Source organism: Pelodiscus sinensis, chromosome 3 (genome assembly GCF_052426305.1).
Source record: "Pelodiscus sinensis isolate ZL-2025 chromosome 3, ASM5242630v1, whole genome shotgun sequence".
Taxonomy (NCBI): Eukaryota; Metazoa; Chordata; order Testudines; family Trionychidae; genus Pelodiscus; species Pelodiscus sinensis.
The window spans coordinates 35307540-35331362 of NC_143054.1; the positions used below are offsets into that span (position 1 = coordinate 35307540).

Sequence of the window (23823 nt, forward strand, 5' to 3'; positions counted from 1 at the left end):
GTTCAGCTTGTATAGTTTGTACAACATACTTCCATAGGATCTCTGCTCTTCCATTCCTAAACACAACCAAATTTGCTATGTATATCAGTTCTGCTGCTTAACTACAGCTTCCTCTCATCCCAGGATCCCTAACCACTGTCTAGAATGAACACTATCATGTGGCTGAAGTATTATATTTTCACTGTTGAGCTGTGTATTTAAAATTCTGATTTATTCTTTTGTCCACCAACCTGCAGAGAATATTCTTTTATGCAAAAGAAGGCCAGTCAGTAAATATTAGTATATTAAATTCTCCTGCTACCTGAAATTTCCCACTATATTTTGTTTAAGCCAAAGCATAAAGGCCACAGCTTAGAATTTGTATATCTTCATTGTACCAAAATACATCAGATTTCCTATGATGTTAGCTTATGCTGATGGGCCAGTTGTTAAGCTGGTACAATTCAGCATAATGCCATTGATGAGTTGGGCCACTATGTTAATCTAATTACTACATTGGGGAAGTCCTTTTTTTTTAAAATTGTGTGTCACTGTTACTTGCAGCAAATATTCAAAGCATTTGAGTAGCTGAGTGTCAAAATGTAATTTATATTGTGTTTTTTTATTTAAAAACAATTGACCTATATTTATTTAAGAATTTGTATGATGGTGATGTACATTAACTTTTGACTTACCATAAGATATATTCAAGGGTATCTTAGGTCGGCTGTCTCAGGGTGACTCAATCTATTCAAAAAGTTTCCCCTCTGTTACTCACTAGTTATTGGAGCAGAACTCAGTAAAATAGAGTTACTATGCGTCATCTTGTGATATTTGTGATGTACAGGATAGTGAGCCCGTCACTGGAATTATCTAATGTGGCCATTGTATAGACAAGACACTTTAGTGTGAATCTAATACCATGTATGTAAGCAAATCTAAACTGGGGACAGTATAGCTACTTACACTTATATTGTACCCACTATAACTTTTACTTTTCTTTTATGTAATGATTATCTGGTTTTTGCTTGTTCATAGTTTGCAATAGCTAAACAGTATATTTTGAATTCTAGCTAACAGTGTACTTATTGAAATGTATTTTTACCTTTCTGTGTATTTATCTTCACAGTTATTTTTCATATAGCATTCCACTAATGGTGTAGATGGCCTTATATAAGAGTCAAATCTCTTTTGTTGTATATGAATTAATTAAAAGAACAGACCCTTATAACACTCACTCCTTTACCAACAATTGCATTTAAAAATATGGGAGTGAGGAACATTAAACTATATAAACTATAACTAAAAATATAATTGTTTGAATAATATAATTATGAGAGTGCCAATAAAATCATAAATAAAGAAGTAAAAGAAGGAATAGAAGAATTTATGCTTTAATATTTTAGAAATAATACAAATTTATGCAACTTTGTAAAAATTGTCTTTTTTTCTGCCTAATTAATAGTTTATTATAGGTTTAATGAGAGAAATTAATGGTGCATAGCAAATGTATAAAAATGCCCTTTTGTGCTTTACAGATATCTCTTTTCTTAATATCATTGGTTTAAACTTACCAGGTCTTAGGGTTCTAGAGTACTGTATGATAAACAGTATTTGACATGCAGTTTGTTTTCTGTCCATGCTATTGCAACAACAGTTCCAATTCTAGCCACTTTTTTCTTTTCTTTTCCTTTTTCTTTCTTTCTTTGTTTCTTTGTTTCTTTCTTTCTTTTTTTTATGCAGAAGATCATCAAATGAATTGTCACAATACTCGAATAATGCAAGACACAGAAAAAGACGATAACAATAATGATGAGTATGATAATTATGATGAACTGGTGGCTAAGTCATTGTTAAATCTTGGCAAAATTGCAGAGGATGCAGCATACAGAGCCAGGACAGAATCAGAAATGAACAGCAATACATCTAATAGTCTGGAAGATGATAGTGACAAAAATGAAAATATTGGTCGGAAAAGTGAGCTGAGTTTAGATTTAGACAGTGATGTTGTTAGGGAAACAGTGGACTCCCTTAAATTATTAGCACAAGGACACGGTGTAGTGCTTTCAGAAAACATTGATAGAAATTATGCAGACAACATTTCACAGCAAGATAACAGAAATATGAACTTTGTAATGCTAGGGAAGCCTATGAACAATGGACTTATGGAAAAAATGGTGGAGGAGAGTGATGAAGAGGTGTGTCTCAGCAGTTTGGAATGCTTACGGAATCAGTGTTTTGATCTGGCTAGGAAACTCAGTGAGACAAACCCACAGGAAAGAAATCAGCAGCAAAATATGAATTCTCGTCAACATGTCAGGCAAGAAGATGACTTCCAAGGAAGAACACCAGATCGGAACTATTCAGACATGATGAACTTAATGAGACTTGAAGAACAGTTGAGCCCCAGATCTAGAACTTTTTCTAGCTGTGCAAAGGAAGATGGGTGTCATGAAAGAGATGATGATACCACCTCTATTACTTCAGACAGATCTGAAGAAGTTTTTGATATGACAAAAGGTAACTTAACCCTGCTTGAGAAAGCTATTGCTCTGGAAACTGAAAGAGCAAAAGCCATGAGAGAAAAAATGGCAATGGAAGCTGGAAGGAGGGATAATATGAGATCATTTGAGGAGCAGCCTCCACGACAACTTTCTGGGGATGACAGGAAGCCTAAATCCAGTGACGGCCATGTCAAAAAGCCATATTATGGTAAAGGTAATATTTCTATATACCGTATGTCGTGTCATGAAAAAGTGTGAGCTAATGTGATAACAAATGATACTTAGAACTCTAATGTGAAGTCATTGTTTATATAATTGGTATGACTATGGCATGATTCTAAAATAGCATCATGCTGTTCACCTAATAGAACAACTCATTCTTAAGTGTTAGAAACATGTACAGTATTTCAGTGCAACACCATTTGGCTAAATAGAAAAATATAACTTTTCAGGGAAACAAAACAAATAAGAGATCATGTTGAAAGAGGCAAAGATTATTCTAAAGGTATTATGACTAAAAATATGAAGAGAATTGCATTGAGTATTATATTGAATGGTAGGATTTTATGATTGTATGGAGCAGTTAGTCAATCAGCTATGAAGTGCATATTTTACAGATTGGATTGGGTAGGTGGCATCATGATTTATAAAATTATCATCAAATGACAATTATTGATGAAGCCTCTCCTATCTAAAACGTAGAGTTGTCTGATAGAAATTGAACAGTATCAGAATGACCGATAATGTAAGATAGGGGCAGTGACTGCACATTAATTATCTTAAGATACTAAGGTAATGGAAACCATTTGCTATGCAAGGCATAGTGTGGCCTGGGCTGAGATCAATAGCAATTTCTTTCTTATATGCATTCCACTTCACTGGTTTCATTCCATTGTGGAAACAGTTAAGGTGCTGCCTTAACCATCATTATATATATAATATATAATGTTAGTTTTAAAATATGTTTTAATTTAAAGAATTATCCTAGTAAAGGTGTGTTTATATTAATACACCCCTTTGTATGTGTCTGCATTTATATGCATAGGGGATCTGTCCTGTAAAGCATTCAGTGCCTCCTGAAAGTTGTTGAATACCCTGAATTCCTATTGACTTTAATGGAAGTTGAGGGTTCTGCATTACTAAGGAGGTGGTAAGCATGTTGCTCGATTGGCTTTATATTGTATTTCCTATAGAAACACCTGGTTTCATCTCTAGACTGTGGGCTGGAGGCATTTTGTTTTTTTTTCTTTGTTAAACCTCTATTTACAAAGGGTGGTAACATAGCCATAACATCTGGCTGTGAGATTACAGTTGGCACACCACATCTCAGATTAGGAGATTTTTTTATTTTAGAACAGTTATGAAGGGCAGAAAATGGACAATAAATTCTACAAACAGGAACATGGAAGTTATTGGTTTCAGAAACTCTTCTGCAATGTAGCTTAGAGATTTTGTTTGCTTTCAGACACAAAAATCATAGTCCACTATATGAACTGGTAATGTGGGGTGTTTGGGGAAGACATTTTAAATTGAGTTAAACAGTTTTCCGTGGCTATTGTTTGCACGTGACACATAATAGGTGTATGTTTCCTTCTTAATGTGCGCCTGTAACAAAACCAATCAGAACATGGCAATGTAGTGTTGACATCTTAAAATCCTTAAAACTAGGGATGTTAAATGTGGGTTAATTGACTAGTCGAGTAACCTCATGAATTCTTATCAGTTAGTTGACTAGTCTATAGTCCCTGGGGGCGGGGCTGGCAGCTAGTGCACTTCAGCTTCACTCCTGAGGAGCACCCTGCCACTCTGTGCTGGAGTTTTAAAACCAGCTCCTCTCACAGACCAGTTGCCTGTTACCCTGTGCTGCTGCCTCTGATAAAGAAGTAGCAGCACAGGATGGCAGCAGCCCTTGTCTGGGGGAGGTGGGGTGTCCAGACTCATCACAAGCCAGGACTGAGCCAGGCTGCTGGCCAGCCTGCTTAAAAATTTACTGGTAAGGGGAGAGGGGAGGGAAGTGTGTGAAGTCTATAGCATTAATCTATAAGCTTTTGCTTATTGGTTAATCAGTTAATCAACGACACTATTATATCCCTACTTAAAACAGTGTTTTCCAGATCCACCTACTCAAGAATGCATAGGAAAACACATAAAAATATATGCTGTCTCCAGAGGATTAATATATTAACAGTGGAAATATGGGCTTCTTATTTCATGATTTCTAGAACTTACCTGATGCCAAACTGCTTCTAAGAACTGTCTTATGAATTGGAGATAGGCCCAAACACAACCCTTGGATCCAAAGAAACACCGTGAAATTTATGGTCGCTTGGATTAAGAAACGTTACAGATGTGACACTCTTCTGTTTTTCATAGGGGAAGGCTGGATGAGAGTGGGAGGAGAATGATTCTTTCCTCACACTTGAGAATATTGAGAAAAACAGAATATTGCAGTGCAATAGAGGGGAGAATGAAAGAAAGGGAATTATTTATGTCCTTCATTCTCATATCACATATAATCTCCCAAACATGCTTGCAAAAGTTTTCCAAGGAGATGAATGATATAATTAAAGGGAAATATTCTCAAGGTGGAGTGCCTAGAAGAATCGTAACTCCTGTCTTCTTTCTTTAAGAGCTCTATTCTCAGAGATCACTGAAACAACAAAGGTATAGCAACCCACCATTTTCCCCTGCCTTTTAAAATCTTCCAGAGTGTCTTTCCTCCAAGATTAATACTTCTAAAACTCTGTGACCCAGCTTGGGCAAAATTTCCATTATGGCAAGGACTGAGTGAGGATTTCAGTATTAGGCTAAAAAAATCCCAATAAAGTAATACTCTCTATTGGAGGAAGGCATTCAAACAGAGTCAAAATATTTATGCATATATATCGAGAGGTGAATATAATCCTGAGCCCCACATTTTCTGTATAGTTGCATGGAGTTTTAGCAGGATGTCTTCTATTAAGTCAATGGGAAATTGTGCAAATAAAATTCTATGCAAGTTTCTGAAATGTAAGATTAGTGTGCAGCATCTTTTCTGACTTGCTAGACCATAAAGGCTCTTTTGGAGTTTGTAAATGCTATGATCCTAGGCCTCTGAATACTCGGGAGGATAAGACCAGCTCCTCAGGTGATTTAAATTGGTATACCTCCATTGACTACTACAGTACTACATCAGCTGAGGTTCTAGCCTGTAGGCTCTAGAGAAGCCATTATGGTCTATTGTGTCAACCATTTACATTTTTATAGTCCTTTAGTACTGATATATTTCTATTATACTTATTTCATTTATTTTTATTATTTATTCACATATCTAACTCTCTCTTCACATTTCAATGTGTTTTATACAAAGAGTTGTACAGAGTTTTTTGTAAGAGTGAAAATGGGACTGGTGGTCTAGTGGTCTCAGCACAGGTATACGTGGCAGGGACTCCAGAATTCTAATCCTAGGTCTGATATTGACTTCTTCTGTGTCCTTGCGTTTAACTGCTAAAAGTCTTTGTCTCAATTTCCCAAAGTATAAACTGGGGAAAATGGTATTTACTACTTCACAGGGTTTTTGTGATGTTTATATGACTGGACAGAGTTTTTAAAATGACATTTTGTAAATAAATACATTTAGTATTGAATGGCATAAAGCATAGGTATGTTGCACCTGGCATACATGCAAATAAAATAAAATAAAATAAAATATTAGCAATTAGAAATGCATTTGTGAAAGTGAAATTTAAAGTGTGATCATAAAAGTTAACCGTGGAAATCATGCCAGAGGAGCAATCAACAGGTGATAAGGAGTTTTTCCTAAGCCAAAAGTTTGGAATATACAACAACTACATGAGAGCACAAAAATAAAAATCTGCCACTGAATGTACATTCTGGGACATATGTACAATTTATTTACTAAAAGCAGATTGTACCCAGAAGTACTGAAGTACTGAAAGGGTCCCTGGAGGTCCCTGGGTTGTATATGCTCAAACAGGGCTGAATTTTACCGTGAGACTTAATAGAAACCTAACAGCAAAATGTTATTTCCAAAGGGGGGGGAGCATAAATCCCACAGCAAAGAAATAAGAGGAGCAGCATAAAATATTATACATAAAAGATGATAGATCAGTTTGGGTTCTGAATTCAGGATTGATAGAAAAACTAAAATGGGTGATGATGTTTGCTTTTAGCTACTAGCTTAGGATGAGAGCATCTTTGTAGGCAGAATAGCTTGAACTTTTTTTTTCTAAATACTAATGTATAAATCAGTTCCTTTTTCCAAAATTGGGGAACAGTGTTACAAATGCTGTGGTGTAGCTTCTATTACAAGCTGAGTTGGAAGCCTTAGGATGTTACTTTACAAATGTTCTGTTACAGGAAACAAAATGATGAAATATATGCTCAAGTTCTAGTTCGGGGATACTTTCAACATCAGTTCCATTATTTTCTTGGCACAAAACAATAGTTTATTGAACAGAAGTCTACTTAGACCCTTTTGTTGACTTGTGAACAAAGAAACAAACAGCATTATAGAAGACTATTAATCTTTAAAGCTTACGAATATAAAAACTTTATAGAGTCCTGACTATGACCCAAATTCAAAATAGGGGATTGTTGCATCTGATTAGATCGTTTACCCCATGATGGTTTATTAACCAAAAAAAATGCTTTTATGTACTTTTGTATTCTATTACTTCAGAAGGAATTTAGGGAAATCGGTATCATCTGCTTAGAGTGCCTTTGACTAAGAATATAGTTGTGGCTGAATCATTGAATCTATACGCTAAGGAGCTGGGTCTGCTAACCTCAAGAGACTGAACTGCTATGACAGTACATTTGCAGGCTTCAATACATCAGGCAAATAGCATTGAAAAGAAAGGGGGAACCTGCCAACAGTTTCAGAGTGTCCTTACACTCTTAAGCAGATGCTTGCCAGCAGAGTACTGATTGTCAGTGGTGTGGCTTTGCTATAAGAAGGTCACGACCCAATCACAATGAATATGTATTGCTGTGATCATAGGAGCCTGCAGTATGAAAAGAAGATAACATGGGATAAAAGTGACAAAATTGTTTTAAGAAGTAGCAGTTTTTTCTTCTGGTATTTTTAAGAACATTTACCAAAGAATAACTTAAAACATTAAATGAGCCTTCTTACAGAAATCTGGAAAGCATAATTCACTTGACACATTTGTTGTAAATTATAGATCCCTCAAGAACAGAAAAGAAAGAGAGCAAATGTCCTACCCCTGGGTGTGATGGAACTGGCCATGTAACGGGGCTTTACCCCCATCACCGCAGTTTGTCAGGATGCCCACACAAAGATAGGGTCCCTCCAGAAAGTAAGTCCACATTGTTTCATGGAAACTGGGGATAAAACTCCAAAGATTTTTCTAGCATGCTTTTTATACCTTTTTTTTTTTTGTATCCATTTTATAGTATGGTATGTCTGTGCTATATTTTTTCTTTATTCCATCATTTTCATATCTTTACCAATTTTTCAATTAAACAAAACAACCTTTAAAGCTGTATTCTTTTTATTCTGAGAATGGTAGGTTATTTTTAAACAGACACCTTCAGTCTGCAGAGAAATAATTTCCAGAAATACCACACTGCTTTTACTTCTGAGTGCTGATGTCACAGCATGAACCTTCACTGTTGTTTAGTGCAGGAATAATTGTGCTTTCAAGTTTGAAAATCTCACCGCCTATTTTATTTATGTATTTATTTATGTGGAGACATAATGAAGAAATGTACATTATAAAAAAGAGGGAGACACAGAGCGAGCGAGCGAGAGAGAATTTAGCCCTTTATCTAGTAGTACTGTTCAGGATTTTGAGCCATATTCTCTTGTCGTTTATGTGGGTGCAAATTCCCTTAAAGTCATGAGTACTGTGAAGACTGAAGTCAAAGGAAATTGCACTTGTGGAAAAGAAAGGAGGATTTGAGCTTGAAAGTTTAAGGCAAATCTTCAGCTGACATAAATTGGAATAGTTCCACTTAAGCTAACTGATCCGTGTTGAATCATTTATACCTGCTAATGCTCTGGCTAGGGTCTGATTCTCTTTCTTACACTGGTGTAAAACAAGAGTTTCAGTCTGAATACTGTGGGCCTGTTTCTCCATTGTATTGCATATTGAGGAGCAATATGTAAATTAAAATAGGCACAAAACCATCCAAATCAGAAGAACAACATTTAACACCCATTTTGGGCAGGTGTCCAGAGGCTTCAATGAAGAAAAAAATCAGACCCAATGAAATTTTCACTGGTATAAAACCAATTCACGTGAAAGGAGAATCAGATCCCTAAGGGTACATCTACACAGCAGTGTTATTTCGGAATAACTGAAATTATTCTGAAATAACACAGTGCGTGTCTACACAACAAGCCATTATTTCAAAATAATGGTGAGCTGGAGAACTTCTTACTCAGACTCCTGTAACCTTCATTTCACAAGGAGCAAGGGAAATCGAAGGAAGAGTAATCTTCCTTCGACTTCCTGCTGTGTAGACAGCGCCAAAAGCTAAATTATGCTATTACAATTTAAGCTACGCAATTGATGTAGCTGAAGTTGCATAGCTTAATTCTACTTTATTCCTGCAGTGTAGATGAAACCTAAGACTTACTCCTTAATAACTGTCAGCCTGATTCACTAGAAGTGTATTAGCGGAGAGAGAGAGAGAGAGAGAGAGAGAAAGCAACATAGATTCTTCTCTTTCATAGCAGGTTTGCTCTTTCTTAAATTAAGGTGATGAAGTATTTTTAGGGAAACTCATGGTATCTTGGTTGATCTGTGATTAAATGAATAAATTTTTTCCCGTTTTGCAAGATATGTAATTTTCTGAAGCACAAATATTTACTCAGGTGCTCAAAGTTCTCTCACATTTTTTGTAAATGATGGAAGTTAAACTCTTGAGAATATGTTGTAAATCAAAGAAGAATATAGCTTTAAACTGTTTGCATGTTCCATAGCTGCTAAAATGAAAAAGGTGAGCTCATCTTTGTATTTATTTATTTATTTGTGTATTTATTTATTTAACTCATTTTCCTGTTATGCTGGCCTTGTGAAGCATGTTTCAAGAACAGCTATGACTAGCAGGAATTTTAGAGTAAAGCTTTTGCATTTGCACACATTTTAATACACTGCCGGTGATGGTGGTGGTGATGATGATCTTTGAATTAGTATCTATGGATTAAATCTTCAGGTGTCTGCTTGGTTTCTATTCAATTCTTACTCAGCCAAAGCCATTGATATGAGTAGAGTTTGCCTGAGTGAGAACTAATGACTACACGAGTGCATCCTGTGGGAATAAAATGGGAGCCATTTGGAAGGGCTTAGTGGCCTAGTAGTTCTGTATGTTAATGCACTAGCCACGCAGCTCTGGAGACATGGATTCAGTTATGTCTCTTGTCACAGAAAAGGAAAGGTCTCAGTCAAGTTCCTGTTTAATGTACCTCAGTTTTACAAAAACTTTTAATAATTTGGCCCATTATACCAAGAGTGTTGACATTCAGAAGAGATTTGCCTTGAAAAAATTTGGGGAAATTTTCCACCCAACTTACTTAAGCCAGTGCTACCTGGTTAATCACTCCACCAGCCCTCAACTTTACAAAGTGCTTAGTGCTTACTGCTTAGGAGTTTCTTTTCCATATTATTTTTCAATTTGCATCCTTATTATTTATGAGAATATATGATATATACAGAAGTAAAAAAGGGGACCAATTCTGACTCCATGCTTACATGTGTGGTAACTTCCATTGACTACAATAGGAGTTACACCCATTTGACTGTGCACAGAACTGGGCCCTAGTGAAATTGAATTGATTTTCATAACTAGGGTCAAATTCTGCTCTCAGTTGTACTGATGTAAATCTGGAGTACCTCATTTTTTTTATTGGTATCACTGGGAGCAAATTTTGGCTTTCAGGATTTACTACATGTGTGTAAAACTGCATTTCACAGTTGCAATCCACACTTTATTACTGGGCTGTTCCCAATTCACCCGTTGCTATTGAGCTGATCAGTGTTCAGCATTTATGTATGGAGAGGATGTTGGGGTTTTCCTACTTCACCATCACACCAGAGACACATTAATTGTAAGAATCTGTAATCTCCATAACTCTCACCGTACAGTGTTACCTATGTTAATTAGCATAAGGTCACAACACCTTCTTCCCTCATCAGACTTTATTGGTTACATGTATTTTGAGGAATGCTGGTCATTAATGAATCCTGGATGGTTTTTTAATGGTTTCAAATATACTGGGACTTGATTTTTTTTCTTGCTTTCATACGCTGCTGTTTTCTCTTACTCTCCTTGTCAAGTTCTTGCCATGCATGAAAATGTTCTTAAGTGTCCTACACCAGGCTGCACAGGTCGGGGCCACGTAAATAGCAACAGGAATTCTCACAGAAGGTAAGGATGCCCTCAGTGGACTATAGTCTAGAGAGAACACTCTTTAGAGCTGCAGCACTTCTGGCAGTGTGTTCTGAGAGTGTGTATACGTGTGTGTGGTTTTGTTCTTGTCTTTTAAAGCTGACCGATGGTGCATACTGTGCTTTATTCATTTTGCATCATAAAATACTTAAATTTATTTTACAATCTGAAGATATTCTGTGCAGAATTAATTTGATTCATGTAAGATACATTTTAAGCATCGCTTGCTTGTTTTTATTTATTTTTTAACTTAGCAAGAGTTGTAATAAAAGAAGAGCATGACCCCTAAATAGAAAGTAGTAGAAGAAGTAAAAAGACCACAAACATGATCAAGACCAGGACAGAGTTACTGTTCATATAATGTCCATCTTTATGAGTGATGACTTCACACTATGTAAAAAAATTCACTTTAATAATAACGAATTTGAATGAATAAATAAAAATTTTCTACCATGAACCTGAAGTCCATATTTTGGCAAAACTTAATGAGAAATTTGCCTGAATAAGAAACAGTATGGAAAAGTTCTTTTGATTTTTCAAAATGAAGAAAGCAATAGAATTGCATAGAAAATTATACTTTAATATAGAGGGTTTTTAACCATCCAATAGAAAGGGTCTTATTTTCTGTTATAACCTAGGGGATTATTTTTAAATATCTATAGAAAAGTTATCTATATTTTATGGTGTTTTCATAAGGAAATTGAGGTCTGTATTGTAACTGAATGGCAAAACCCAGAAAAGGTGGGCAGAGAGCACAGAAAATTACTTAAAGTTCCAGTTACTGAATTCCTTTTAACATTAACTGCAACAAGATGGCTTAGGAGACCCAGTGAACACTGGTGGTATGGTCCTCCACACTTACAGAGCTTTGGCTTCAGCAAGAGCTCTCAGCTCAGCTCCCTGGATTCCCTTGCAGAGGACCAATCTCTTTGGAACCTCCTTCTTCTCTGGAGCTATGCAGCCTTTGGATGCCTCCCTCTGATGTCATGCAGCACAAACAGCAAAAGCTTTGGAGGGAACTCACTGGCTTCAGCAGCACTAACTTCTGTTTGGATATCTGTTGGGATATCCCTGGTGTCTGAAGAGAAGCATATCATTGGAAAGCAGTGGCCAGCACTAATCTGAAATTGTGTAGCGCTCCCCCCCCCAAACCTTTCCCTTATGGAACAGAGACAGAGAGGTTGCCATGGGCACCCAGGGAGGAGGTGCAAGCATTCTGCTCACCTCTTTCTGCAGCTTTTGGGGCATTTTTCTGCTTCCCCCCCCCCTCCTTTTTTTCTTCCATTGAGAGGGAAACTTCTAGGCCTGAGTAATATTTCAAGCTGAGCCCTGTGAGAGGCACCTCTGTCTCTACTTTAAAACTAGTGTCACAAAATGCACTGATTTACCTTTCACTTTAATATCTTTTCCTGTGGAGAAAGCAAGGAACTGTGGACACATAAACTTACAACAGACAATAAGGAGAAAAAGACCCTTCCATTGTCAGGTCACAGGATTTTACAAATTCACTAAGAGCACCATCTGCTGGTAACAGGATATTTATTTTCCACATTTCTAAATATTTTCTAGCAGAAACAGACTTATTACTATCACATCAAAAACAGTTCAGCATTCGTAAATTAGAGCTCAAATCCAGATGTCTTGTTTCTTTCATGTTACATTATCTAGATTAGAATGGCCTTTAGTGGCTTAACTTCATGAATAAACAGCAAGAAAAATATATATTTGTTATAGGTTTAGAGACAAATTGTCCACTGTTTTATACCCCTTACAAACTAATTGAAGTTAATGAGGCTGAATGAGGTGTGAAGCAGCACAAAATTTCCTCTGTATTGTGTTGACATTGAATAATCTTCATCAACCATTTCAGTGACAAAATGTGTATAAACAAAAGAGCCAAGTTCTGCTAACAAAGCTGCAGGGTAAATGTTGGCTTATATTCTCTTCTTCCTACCTGAATGCCTCTTAATTGACATCCATGCGAGTTCTGCCTATGTACGGTAGGAAGAGAAGAATATTGGATGTGAGATCATCCATTCAGCTTTGAAAGCAGAATGTTGCTCAAAGACATGAAGTCTTTTCTAGAGGAAATGTATGACAGAAAAAGTTCTGGGAACTTTTTTACTCCATATTCTTCCTCCTGCTAACTAAGGAGGAGAAGGAGTAATTGGATCAATGCTACAATGTGAAACTGCTCAGGACAAGACAATTAAATTTCCTTTCTGTAATTGCAGCCTCTCTGGATGTCCTATTGCTGCAGCAGAGAAACTCGCTAAAGCTCAAGAGAAGCATCAGAGCTGTGATGTGTCAAAATCAAACCAGGCATCAGATCGGGTTTTAAGGTATTAGAAATCACTATAATACTTAATACTATGCAAAATTCATCACACATTAAGTTAATCTGAGCATTTATATCTATATACATTGTATATACATATATATACCCCTTAAAGAAGAGTTTAGAATTAGGGCTTCTGGATCAATTTTCTCAGCATTTATTTCCCAACAAATTTGCATGGGGGTGGACTGGTAATTATTTTGGCAAATATATATAAAGCCTGAAAAGCTCATTTTTGTCTTAGGCATTGTTTGGTGTAAAGCTGACTGCTGGAGTGCAAAGTCTAAGAACAGTGTGAAAAAAAGTTGGTATCTTTTGGGAATAAACTAATATTTACCGGTAAGTCTTGTTTTCTTCAGCAGGCTTTTACTAGTAAATATCAGTTTAAATGAAAACCAGAAGCCCTATTTTCAGTGTTAAATTGGCAGAATCGCTATTTATGCACCAAAAAAACCCCAACTGATCGAGTTCAGGTGCCAAAAACACTTAAGGGTTAGTTCATTGTCTCTGTTTTGCTCCTTCCCCCACAGAAGTGACTAAAGGAATGGAAATCCCTTTCCATTGGCTTATGTTTTGATGGGAGGAGGAGATTGAACTAATCTGTCTTAATCATCTCTCTCCATGCATTTGGGATTCAGCATTTGTCCTGTGCAGAATGGAGCTCTGTACTACTACATGCCCCTAGTACTGGTCCAGATGTGAGTGGACAAAAATGTGTCTTCTGGGGGAAGTAAGAGTTTAGGGAGCAGTGCAGAGGCATCGGATTTCTGCATGAAGGTACTGGACCTATACTGATGTCCCAAGAGCTGCAGAATTTCCCCATGAATATTGTAATAACTGGAGATTTGGATGGCCACATCCTCTTCTCTCTATGGGAGAATTTGAAGGACTCTCTTCAACTTCCCACACAAAATTTCATAGACCTCTCCTAAATTTCTCTCTGTGAGGTTATCATTTTGAATTAAATTTTGATAGTGAATTATAACAAACGTTTTTTACTCTGTTATCAACATCTTTCTTTGAATATTCTTTTAGTGCTTCATCAAATCTTGATGGCATTTTCTAAACCCTTGTGATCTCATAGTTAAGAAAACAGAATTCTGTCCTACATCAGTAAAACGTACTGTTATGTAATGCATTTCGATTTTGTTTTCCTTTTCCTAAGAGTTTTCAGTGGCTTTATCTGGTCTAGACCCAAGTTCCAGTTTCACTTTTTTCAGACAGTGTCCCAGATTCTTTACTCAAAGACGATGCTTTAAAATAATAATAATAATAATAATAAATATCTATTGAGCAAAATCCTCAAATCTTCATTTGAGAGGAGACCTTATTGTTGGTTTTTTACTCCTCAGAATTACACAATCCAAAAATGCAGTGTTTTTCACTGCTCTTTAGAGAGAAGTCACAGGAGTCGGATGCCATGCTGTTCTCTAGCAAACTCCTTAAATAGTTGTTTGGCAGTTTTGCTTTTGCCTCTGGGTCTGTAATGTATTTTAGATCTTCATGGGCAGTCTGAGTAAAACTGTCCTCTCAGTCACTACATCCATTTTACCTTTAACTCTTGGATCAATTTAAGATGGACGTCCTAAGGGCTATCATGTAAATGCCACATGCAGCAATTAATTGGGGATTTTATGTGTTTCAAATATAAATTCCGTGAGCTGATCTTTCATTATCTCCATCCCACCAGCATGCAGAATGTCTTCACTAAAAAAGTCAAATTGATAGGATTTTTGCTCTGCCGAAAATTTGTGGTTTGTTTTGAATATCCACTATGGGTACGTCTACACTTGGTCCCTAGTTTGAACTAAGGATGCAATTGCAGGCAAACAAAATTGCTAATGAAGCGGGGATTTAAATATCACGCACTTCATTAGCATGATCTCACCGGCGTGTTACGCCATTCGACAGCTGTTTCCAAAGTGAAAGTGTGTACCGGGAAGCATTAGTTCAAACCTTGGTTCAAACTAACGTTACTCCTCAAAAAATGAGGAGTATTTAAATCCCCGCTTCATTAGCAATTTTGGTCGCCTACATTTGCATCCCTAGTTCGAACTAGGGAGGAAGTGCAGACGTATCCTATGGGAATTGTATTATATTCTTATATGAGCCTAAACTATATTGGGATACAATGACTATTTGGCCCATTGTATTTTGTGAAAAGTAAAGAGAAATTTTCCAAAGAAACCTAACATACAAAAAAAATCAAAGAGTACAGTATGAATTATATAATTTCTTGGGTAATTTACACCTCAGTCTCTTGACTAAACTCTATGAAAATTAATTCATCCAGAAACACAAACTACTAAGAATATGTTAGTATTTCTGGCTGATTATTGTATTCCACTTCATTAGGCAGCTAGGCACGATGGCTTTCCTAGTTGGAACTAATTTAGTATACCCTAGCATGCCCCTTCCTTACATCATTGTTATATTTGAGGTGGAAGAAAAGGGGTTTGAACCTCAGTGGTACTGAATGTCCAAGTCTGCAGTTAATCTTCCTAAACCCCTGATAAAATCACTGAGTTTTAGGACACTCGGCCCCTCATAGGATTTGCTGTCTATGGGCCAGTCATGCAATACTTTCTCACATGAGTAAGGCTTGCATGATCTAGCCCTCATTTTGCATACTTCACATACTGTGGGCTGCTAGCTTCTGCATCCATATTCAGGAGAATTTGTACAGGTCTTTACAGCTTCCTGTTCACTGAGCCTTCGAAAGGCCTACCACAGGGCATGGGAGCCAGTTGGGCTTTCTCCTAATTCTCCTTCCCCTCAACTCACAGGGAAAGGGAATTTTAGATGATGCAAGTATATATCAGCTTCCACTCCATCCCTTATGATACTGTGGGACCCACCTATTAAAGGTGGCACATGGAGCAGCCCCATGAGTCACAGTTCATGCCAAAGCTTTGTATGCAGGGAGGCAGCAGGAGCCAGAAAGACTGGATGATAGTTCAAAGGCAAGACTGATCATGTGGCTGCCTCTTGCGGCTCTCCCAAGTTCTGTGTGAACTCTATATTGAAGAGGTGAGAACCCCAGCTTCTTTTCTGACAGTAAACCACGTGTCAATACTCTCAGCAGAATTCAAAGAAAGTTCTATGAGCTGAGTGGAGAACTTAGTGCTGTTTTTTTACTTCCAGTAACTAAAGGAATTTGTCTAACATTTCCATTGGTCTGCCTATCCCTCTCTATTCCACCATCTGAAAGTACATTGTTATATAATGTAATTACATGGGGTAGGGGAAAACCTTATGTATTTTTTAAATAGAACCTTTCACCAATTATAGTGTTTTTAGTCACAGAATACATTTAGCACTATTATCATTCATTTATCCTAAGCTTTGCTTAAAAAAATATATTTTGTTTGTCTGCTGGAAACAACCAAACCAAACAAATATAGTCATAATAATAATATATTGCTGTCTCTTGAGTGCAATAAATAACTCAGATTTTCTAATCTGAACTATAAATTATGCACAGACACAATAAACTGAACTGCATCTAACAAACTGTACATATCTTTAATTTCTAGGCCCATGTGCTTTGTTAAGCAATTGGAGATCCCTCAGTATGGCTACAGAAACAATGTCCCCACCACCACACCCCGCTCCAACTTGGCCAAGGAACTAGAGAAATACTCTAAGACTTCGTTTGAATATAACAGTTATGACAACCATGCCTATGGCAAGAGAGCCATAGCTCCCAAGGTGCAATCCAGGGATATATCCCCCAAAGGATATGATGGTAGGAGGTGCACACTCTTATACATGAGAGACAAGTTTGCAGTTAATGTGTTTGTGTATGTAAACTTCATAAAAATAAGGCATACTTCATGTTCATACAGTATTAAGGAGAATGCTAATCACAGCATGACATTGTTATGTTTAAGTTACTTTTTAAAACCTTTTTTAAAAAACATTATTTTATATGGTGCTTGCTGCAGAACTGTTGCACTGACAAGAGAATATCTTCAGCTATTCAAACCTTAGGATGTATTGAGCCTGCAATAAAAACTAAATAGTAGAGCCAGTCCTTGTGACAAAGTAGCAGTGTATTATGCTGCCATGTGTGAGACCTGGCTCCATGGGTTGCGTTAGGATTCTTGCGTTTGTACAGTAGTTAAGGAAAGTCATAAATGTAATGTGCTTGCTCTCTAGGGATGAGGAGGGAAAAAACATTGACCTCATTGCATTGCAGCCTCTCCCCCTTCCCCCAATTGTCAGTTAATTAAGGGCCTCTGCTCACCTTATCCACAGGAGGATTCTTGTGAAATCAGTGTGAGAACTCATGTGAGTAAGAAGACCAGGATTTGGTTGAAAGTAGAATTAACACTGATCTCTGAGGCTATTTTTTCCTTTTAGGAAAGAAAGTGTGATGGGGGTAGGGAGGAGGCGGTTATCAGGGGAGAGGAATTGAACCAGGGAACAAAACCCCCTATAGCTAATGAATGAAGGGCTGGAGTTGTCCCATTTTTTTGATATTCTAAACTTATCAGAACAACATCACAGCATTCCCTCGCACTTTTCCTGGTGCAACATGTTAATTTTCCAGATAAATTCATTTTACAAGTTGAAGTACTTGGGATTGCTCACTGACTAGCCTTTGAAATCCCAGACAGGTATCAGATTTTGTTTAGTGAATTCAAAATAAGTGTGGGCTAGTGGAACAGTCTCTGTTGTATTAAAACAGATTCCGAATTTGAAAAGTATATGTGTGGGGAAGGAGGAAATTGTAACCACTGCTGTTTCCACCTTTCCTGTTTTTGATAGTCAAGATTTCCTATAAGAGCAGCAGGAAGGTTGTCTCTTCCTAGTAAAGAGGATGGGAGAAGGCAACTGTTTCTGAGTATAAATGCCTTCATGTCTTAAACCCTTTACTACCCACCCTCAAAGTCCCAACTTAATAGAGAAATAGGGTAAATTCTGGTAAGTTATACCATTTAAGTCAACAGGTTTGCACCAGTAATTGAACTTACTAGGTTTATGCTCTGTTAGTTTTGCAGAAGGGGAAATCATAATCCACTCCTTCTATGAATATGTGTATGTTTAGGGATCATGTTCTTGGGTGTTGGAGTGAACAGCAAGAATGTATTCTGTTTGTGGACCCATTTAATAAAACATTCAAGCATGTGCTTAAATCTTATTGAAGTGAATAAGACCTAAGAACATGCTTAAAGCTAAGCATATACTTAAATGGTTTTGCAGACTTAGACCCTAAATTAGAAAGGATGATAGGGAATTATTCTACTATCTATAGATACTAGTGTTTCTCAACCTATTGACCATTGTGGGCCACAAAGGTGGTTCTCTATGGCTGTGTCTAGACTACATCCCTTTTTCAGCAAAGGGATGTAATCAGGCACATCGATATTGCAAATGGAGCCGGGTCTTAAATATCCCACCCTTCATTTGCATACTGGTGGCTGCCACTTTTTTTCGAAACGGGGCTTTTTCAAAAAAAAAAAAACCCGGCAGTTTAAATGGAAATCTTTCGAAAATAAAACCCTTTTTCGAAAGATCCTGTATACCTCATTTTTTGAGGAGTACAGGATCTTTCGAAAAGGGGTTTTATTTTCAAAAGATTCCCATCTAAACAGCTGGTTTTGTTTTTTTTTTTTAAAAAAAAGCAGCAGCCACCATTATGCAAATGAAGCACGAGATAGTTAAATCTTGGCTTCATTTGCAATGTCAAAGTGCCTAATTTACATCCCTTTATCGAAAAAGGGATGTAGTCTAGATGTACCCTATGTGTGATGTGGGTCGCATCCACACAACATATATATATATTAATTGCATGGCCTTAAGAATGTCACATGGGCAGCAACTGTGTGCTAATTGGGCCTGAAATGGTCCATGGGCCACAGATTGAGAACCACTGACACCCCTTTGTCTTTGAAATAATATTGAGGTGAGCTTGCTTTGGATGTCAATGACTCAGTCAAAGAATGAGTATGGGGTGATGGTAACACTTTTAGATATTTGAGACTCAGTAAATATGCCCCTTTTCATTCACATAGGATTTTGAGGCTAGCTTGGGAGGTATATAGCATTAACCGAGTGTGTACATTAGGGAAGAAATTTTTGTTTAGAAGAGGTATTATACAGAAATTTGATAGCAGCCTAGAACTCAATGGGAGACTGGTAATTAATCAAAGATTCATTCTGTTTAACATTCTAAGATGAAAACAGAAATACGTATAGTAGTATTAAGGGTCTGAAAAATGAATCAGTTGATGTTTTAATCTTTTAATTTTGAGGCAGCACCAAGCTTTGTCATAGACCATCAGAAAAAATGTCCTGGGGCTGATATATTCAGCAAATAAATGGTTAAAAGTGGCATGGACTATGCTTGATTTTTGTGTGTGTGTGTCTAAGAATTCAATAGGGAGAGGACTCCGTATGTTGTAGGCTATGATGCCCCAGTGATGGGACAGAGGGATCATCTTATAAGGAAGGGGAAGATTGTTTGGCTTTATTTTCCCTTTAGGGACAACATCATAATGGGTTACATTTTGGGCTTATTTTATATGACAGTAATGGTGGGAACAGCTAGACCCAGTGTCCAAAGGAGCTCACAGGACTTTGCAGTTGGGAAGTGCTCATGGATAGTGGGAAACTTTTGCAAATTTGTTCCTCTCCCCACAAATTGTCAAGCAGTCATCCCTGAATTCTAACTTCTCAGTTCCTTGCACTGGGGCTACATAGTCCCTGAAGAGTTCCTATGAGGTGCAGAAGAAATGTTGGAGTTATGGTTAACTTCAGCAATAAAACTGGTACCAAGGCTGGTGGTGCTGAGGATAGAGGATGATGGAACTGTGTCTCATTCTCTTACAATCCTAGCATGCATCCCTTAATTTTGATGCCTTATGCTACTCCCAGCATACTTAGCTATGGAGGAGTTGTTGGGATATTAGAGAAGGACTGACTCCTCTATTATCATTTGTTATCTGTTATTCATTAGGGGAAAGACAGGGTTGTGTCTCTTGGAAATAGCATGGGTGGGAGCCACTGCCTAAGGGCTATGTAGTTGTCACTGATGGAAGAGATTGCTTTCTGGTTTGCCACCCAGCTACAAAGCATAGGTGGATTATAGAAGTCCAAACAACACTGCACCACAGCAATGCACCAGACCACAGTTTAGATATAGAGCAGAATTGTAAAATGTGTTTGGGATTTTTTCTTTATTTGGACAGTTTCATTACCATTCCCCTTTCCTACAGATGGATTTTACTTTATCTGGATTCACTATACACAGAAATCCTGAATTTCTTTTTCCCAAACTAATGTGACATAGATAACCCAGGTTTCATGAATTGTTTAAAAATTGTCCAGTTAATGTCAGACTAAAACGACCACAACCATTCACATATATTTAACACAGATATAATGCTTTTAACCTTCAAAGTGTTTCACAATCATTGATTAATCTTCACAACACACCTAAGATTAAACATTATGATTGTCTTTCTATTAATTGAGAAAATGAAGCCGAAAATTCATGTGATTTTACCAAGGCCACAGAGGGAGTATGTGTCAGAACCTGGGAGAGTTTCTTATGACTGGTCCTTCACTGCCCTTTATTTCTCTTTCCTGCTTTCCTCTCCCATCTTCTCTCTTCCTCTCCCTCCCCGTATTGATATATTAGATATATTATTTTATATATTGTCTTATATTATCTTATATTTAATTTAAATTTAATCAGCTTTATAATATATAATATGGATCCATTTTTCTTTTGTAAGTTATAGAAAAGGCATGTTATTCATTCATTTGAAACATAGTGCTAATTTTGCAAATTATGTGTGCAAAGTGATTGCTGTTTAAGAGTCATCACTTACTATGTTAACACAGTGGTATTGAGATACTGTACTTATTTCCTCTTGTAAGTTTAGAGAAGTAGTTGAGTATCTTGGCTACCAGAATGTTGCAACCTTGGATAAATGCTCAGTTTTTAGTGACCAGTATTGATTACTATTTTAAGAATGAAATTTGGTGTAAAATACGTTATGAGAAATAACTATGGGATTATTATCTGTGAATATGCAGAAAATAGCAGTGACCTAAGAGTTCACAACAAAAAGAAAATTAATGAAAAAGAAACATTCCATTTCATTAAAAAGTTTAAAAATGATGCCTGTGTATTATATGGATTTCCTGAAAAAACTCCAGCATCTGCTATGATTTAAGCATTTTATTTCACTTATAGTAAACAATGACTTCATTAACTTTTCTAAATATGTACAAATGAAAGGAATGATGTAAGAAGTGTAAGATCAATTCTGCCTCGGATTCTCCTGTTCTTCTTTTCCAGGCAGAATGTAGTTCATAAAGGGGTTGTGTTCTAGGGAGCAGGTTACTGCATGTATGTTTGCTGCAATAGACCTGAAGAGGTTGAAACTGTGGAGTAAGAGAGCTAACTAGCGTGTTGACCCTTTATATAGATCTCTGTCCAACAATTATGTGTATAGTCTATAGCACAATGACATGGCATTGTAACACTTTTATTATATTGTTCAGTATGGTTTTTGCACAATACAGAACTCTGTCTTAAAGAAGAAAATCACTGTGCATGTAACTGCTTACATTGACATCTGGTTGTGGGATATATGAAAACAAGAGAGCACTCTAGGTTTAATAGACCTTTTTGAGGTATTTGTTTTGGGTGAGAAGTGGGTGTGTGGTTCTTTAATTCCTATGGGTATAAAAGGTTAAAATTAATTTTTAAAACATCAATATTGTTCTGTTCTATATGAAGATGATGAGAATGAACTGTGCATGTCTAAGCCTGTTCTAGTACTGTAGGTATTTCTTGAACCCATTGACTCTTACAGAGTGTGTCAGTCATTATATAGTTAAATTCATCCTTTTAACCTTTATCAGAAGTGCTACGTGTACAAAATTGTTGTTTTCAATAGGAAGCTTTTGGTTCTTAGTACTTCTGAAAATCACCGTTAAATTAATATTTTTTCTGTATATGTTACATTTGCTTTAGCCTGTGAGGACCCTCCTCCCCTACCCTCCCTGCCCCCCCCCCCCCCCCCCGATCTGGACAATATTTGCCCCTTCATTGTATGGCCACCTTTTTTTTCATTTACTCCTCTTTCCCCTTTTAATGACTAGCACAGTACTTGCCCTTATTGTAGAATGGAGGAACACTTTGGTCAGTTTGGGATTGCCAAGGACATATGCTTAGAACTCTGGTCCAGAGATCAAGTACATTATCTTCCCAATGAGCTTGATCCCCACTAGCTCCAGTGAATGGGATTCCTAAGGTCCATTGTGAATCTGAAATTTTTACGTCAGCCCAATTTGCTGGTGCAATACCACTAAAGTGTCATAACATTATATGCCCACTGCTTAACAAAAGTGGGTGACAGAAACACTTCCCAGCTCCCATACAAATATATAAGCAACTTTTGCTATGGAACAAAAGCAGGGTTTCCCTATGCCTTTGTTGGCATTTGTTGCAAAGTGTTAAATCTGGCCTGTTTGTCACTACAGTATATAGTCACAACCTCCAGATTTATTTTAATGGCCTGTTTAATACACACCCTATTGCTTGTATAAAGAACTCACATACAAAATCATAGAATACCTGCATGGTTGCTGTTGCCTTTTTGTAATCAGTTACTGTTGCTCATTATAAAATTCACCCACAGCAGATTGTTTTTCTTGTCATTTATATAATGTGCTAGTACTTTTGAGTCATCCTTGTCATATTTCTTCCCACAGCAAAGCGTTATTGTAAGAATTCAAGCCCAACCAGCAGCACAACAAGCAGTTATGCCCCTAGCAGCAGCAGCAATATGAGTTGTGGTGGAGGCAGCAGTGCCAGCAGTACCTGCAGCAAGAGCAGCTTTGACTATACTCATGACATGGAGGCAGCACACATGGCTGCCACTGCTATTCTGAATCTCTCCACTCGCTGCAGGGAGATGCCTCAGAACCTCTCCACTAAACCTCAGGATCTCTGTGCCAGGGTAAAAATGAGCAATTCTGTTTGTTGATGATGATACAAACCTCTGTACTGCACGAGATTTATGCCCTGACAGGTTCAAGAGTAACATTAATACCTCTTGCTGAATCTTTTTTCTCAGAATGAACAAAAATTTGGCACTCTGCTAAAGGAGCAAAATAAAAGATAAAGATGCAAATTACTCCTCAGTAACTCTTGAAATCCAGATCAGTGTATAGAGTTAAAATGATGCTGATAAAATGTGTTGTTCTCTGTTTTAATCCTTCTCTTCCTGATGGGGTTTTTAGTAACTATGAAAGCTACTGAAATTGCTTAAGTAGTATTAATTGCAGTATAGAATTTTTACTAACCACTATCTGATTTATAACTGTAAAATAGAGGATGGTTTAATAATGTAACTTCATGTATAAATCACACATAAACCCTAAGGTTTTATGATCTAGTACAAAGAAAATTTGTGGTATTGTACACAATAATGTCTTAGCTAGCCAGAGTATAAACACTCTCAAATAGATGAATAATACATTTGAAATGAATAAAAAATCCTCCAGTGCAGATAACTTTTGAATTGCTGAACAGTAATAATGCAGTATCACCAATGATCT

General features: G+C 37.0%; 1 protein-coding gene across 1 annotated transcript in view; it reads left to right on the top strand.

The window, feature by feature from the left end:
• The window catches only part of MYT1L (myelin transcription factor 1 like), a 418337-nt gene that overhangs the window by 303640 nt on the left and 90874 nt on the right, over positions 1-23823 (top strand). The window contains exons 8-13 of the mRNA XM_075923554.2: positions 1723-2697; positions 7670-7804; positions 10790-10880; positions 13136-13243; positions 16776-16987; positions 22975-23222. Of these exons, the coding sequence (XP_075779669.2) occupies positions 1723-2697; positions 7670-7804; positions 10790-10880; positions 13136-13243; positions 16776-16987; positions 22975-23222 (1769 nt within the window). The remainder of the gene's footprint in view (positions 1-1722; positions 2698-7669; positions 7805-10789; positions 10881-13135; positions 13244-16775; positions 16988-22974; positions 23223-23823) is intronic.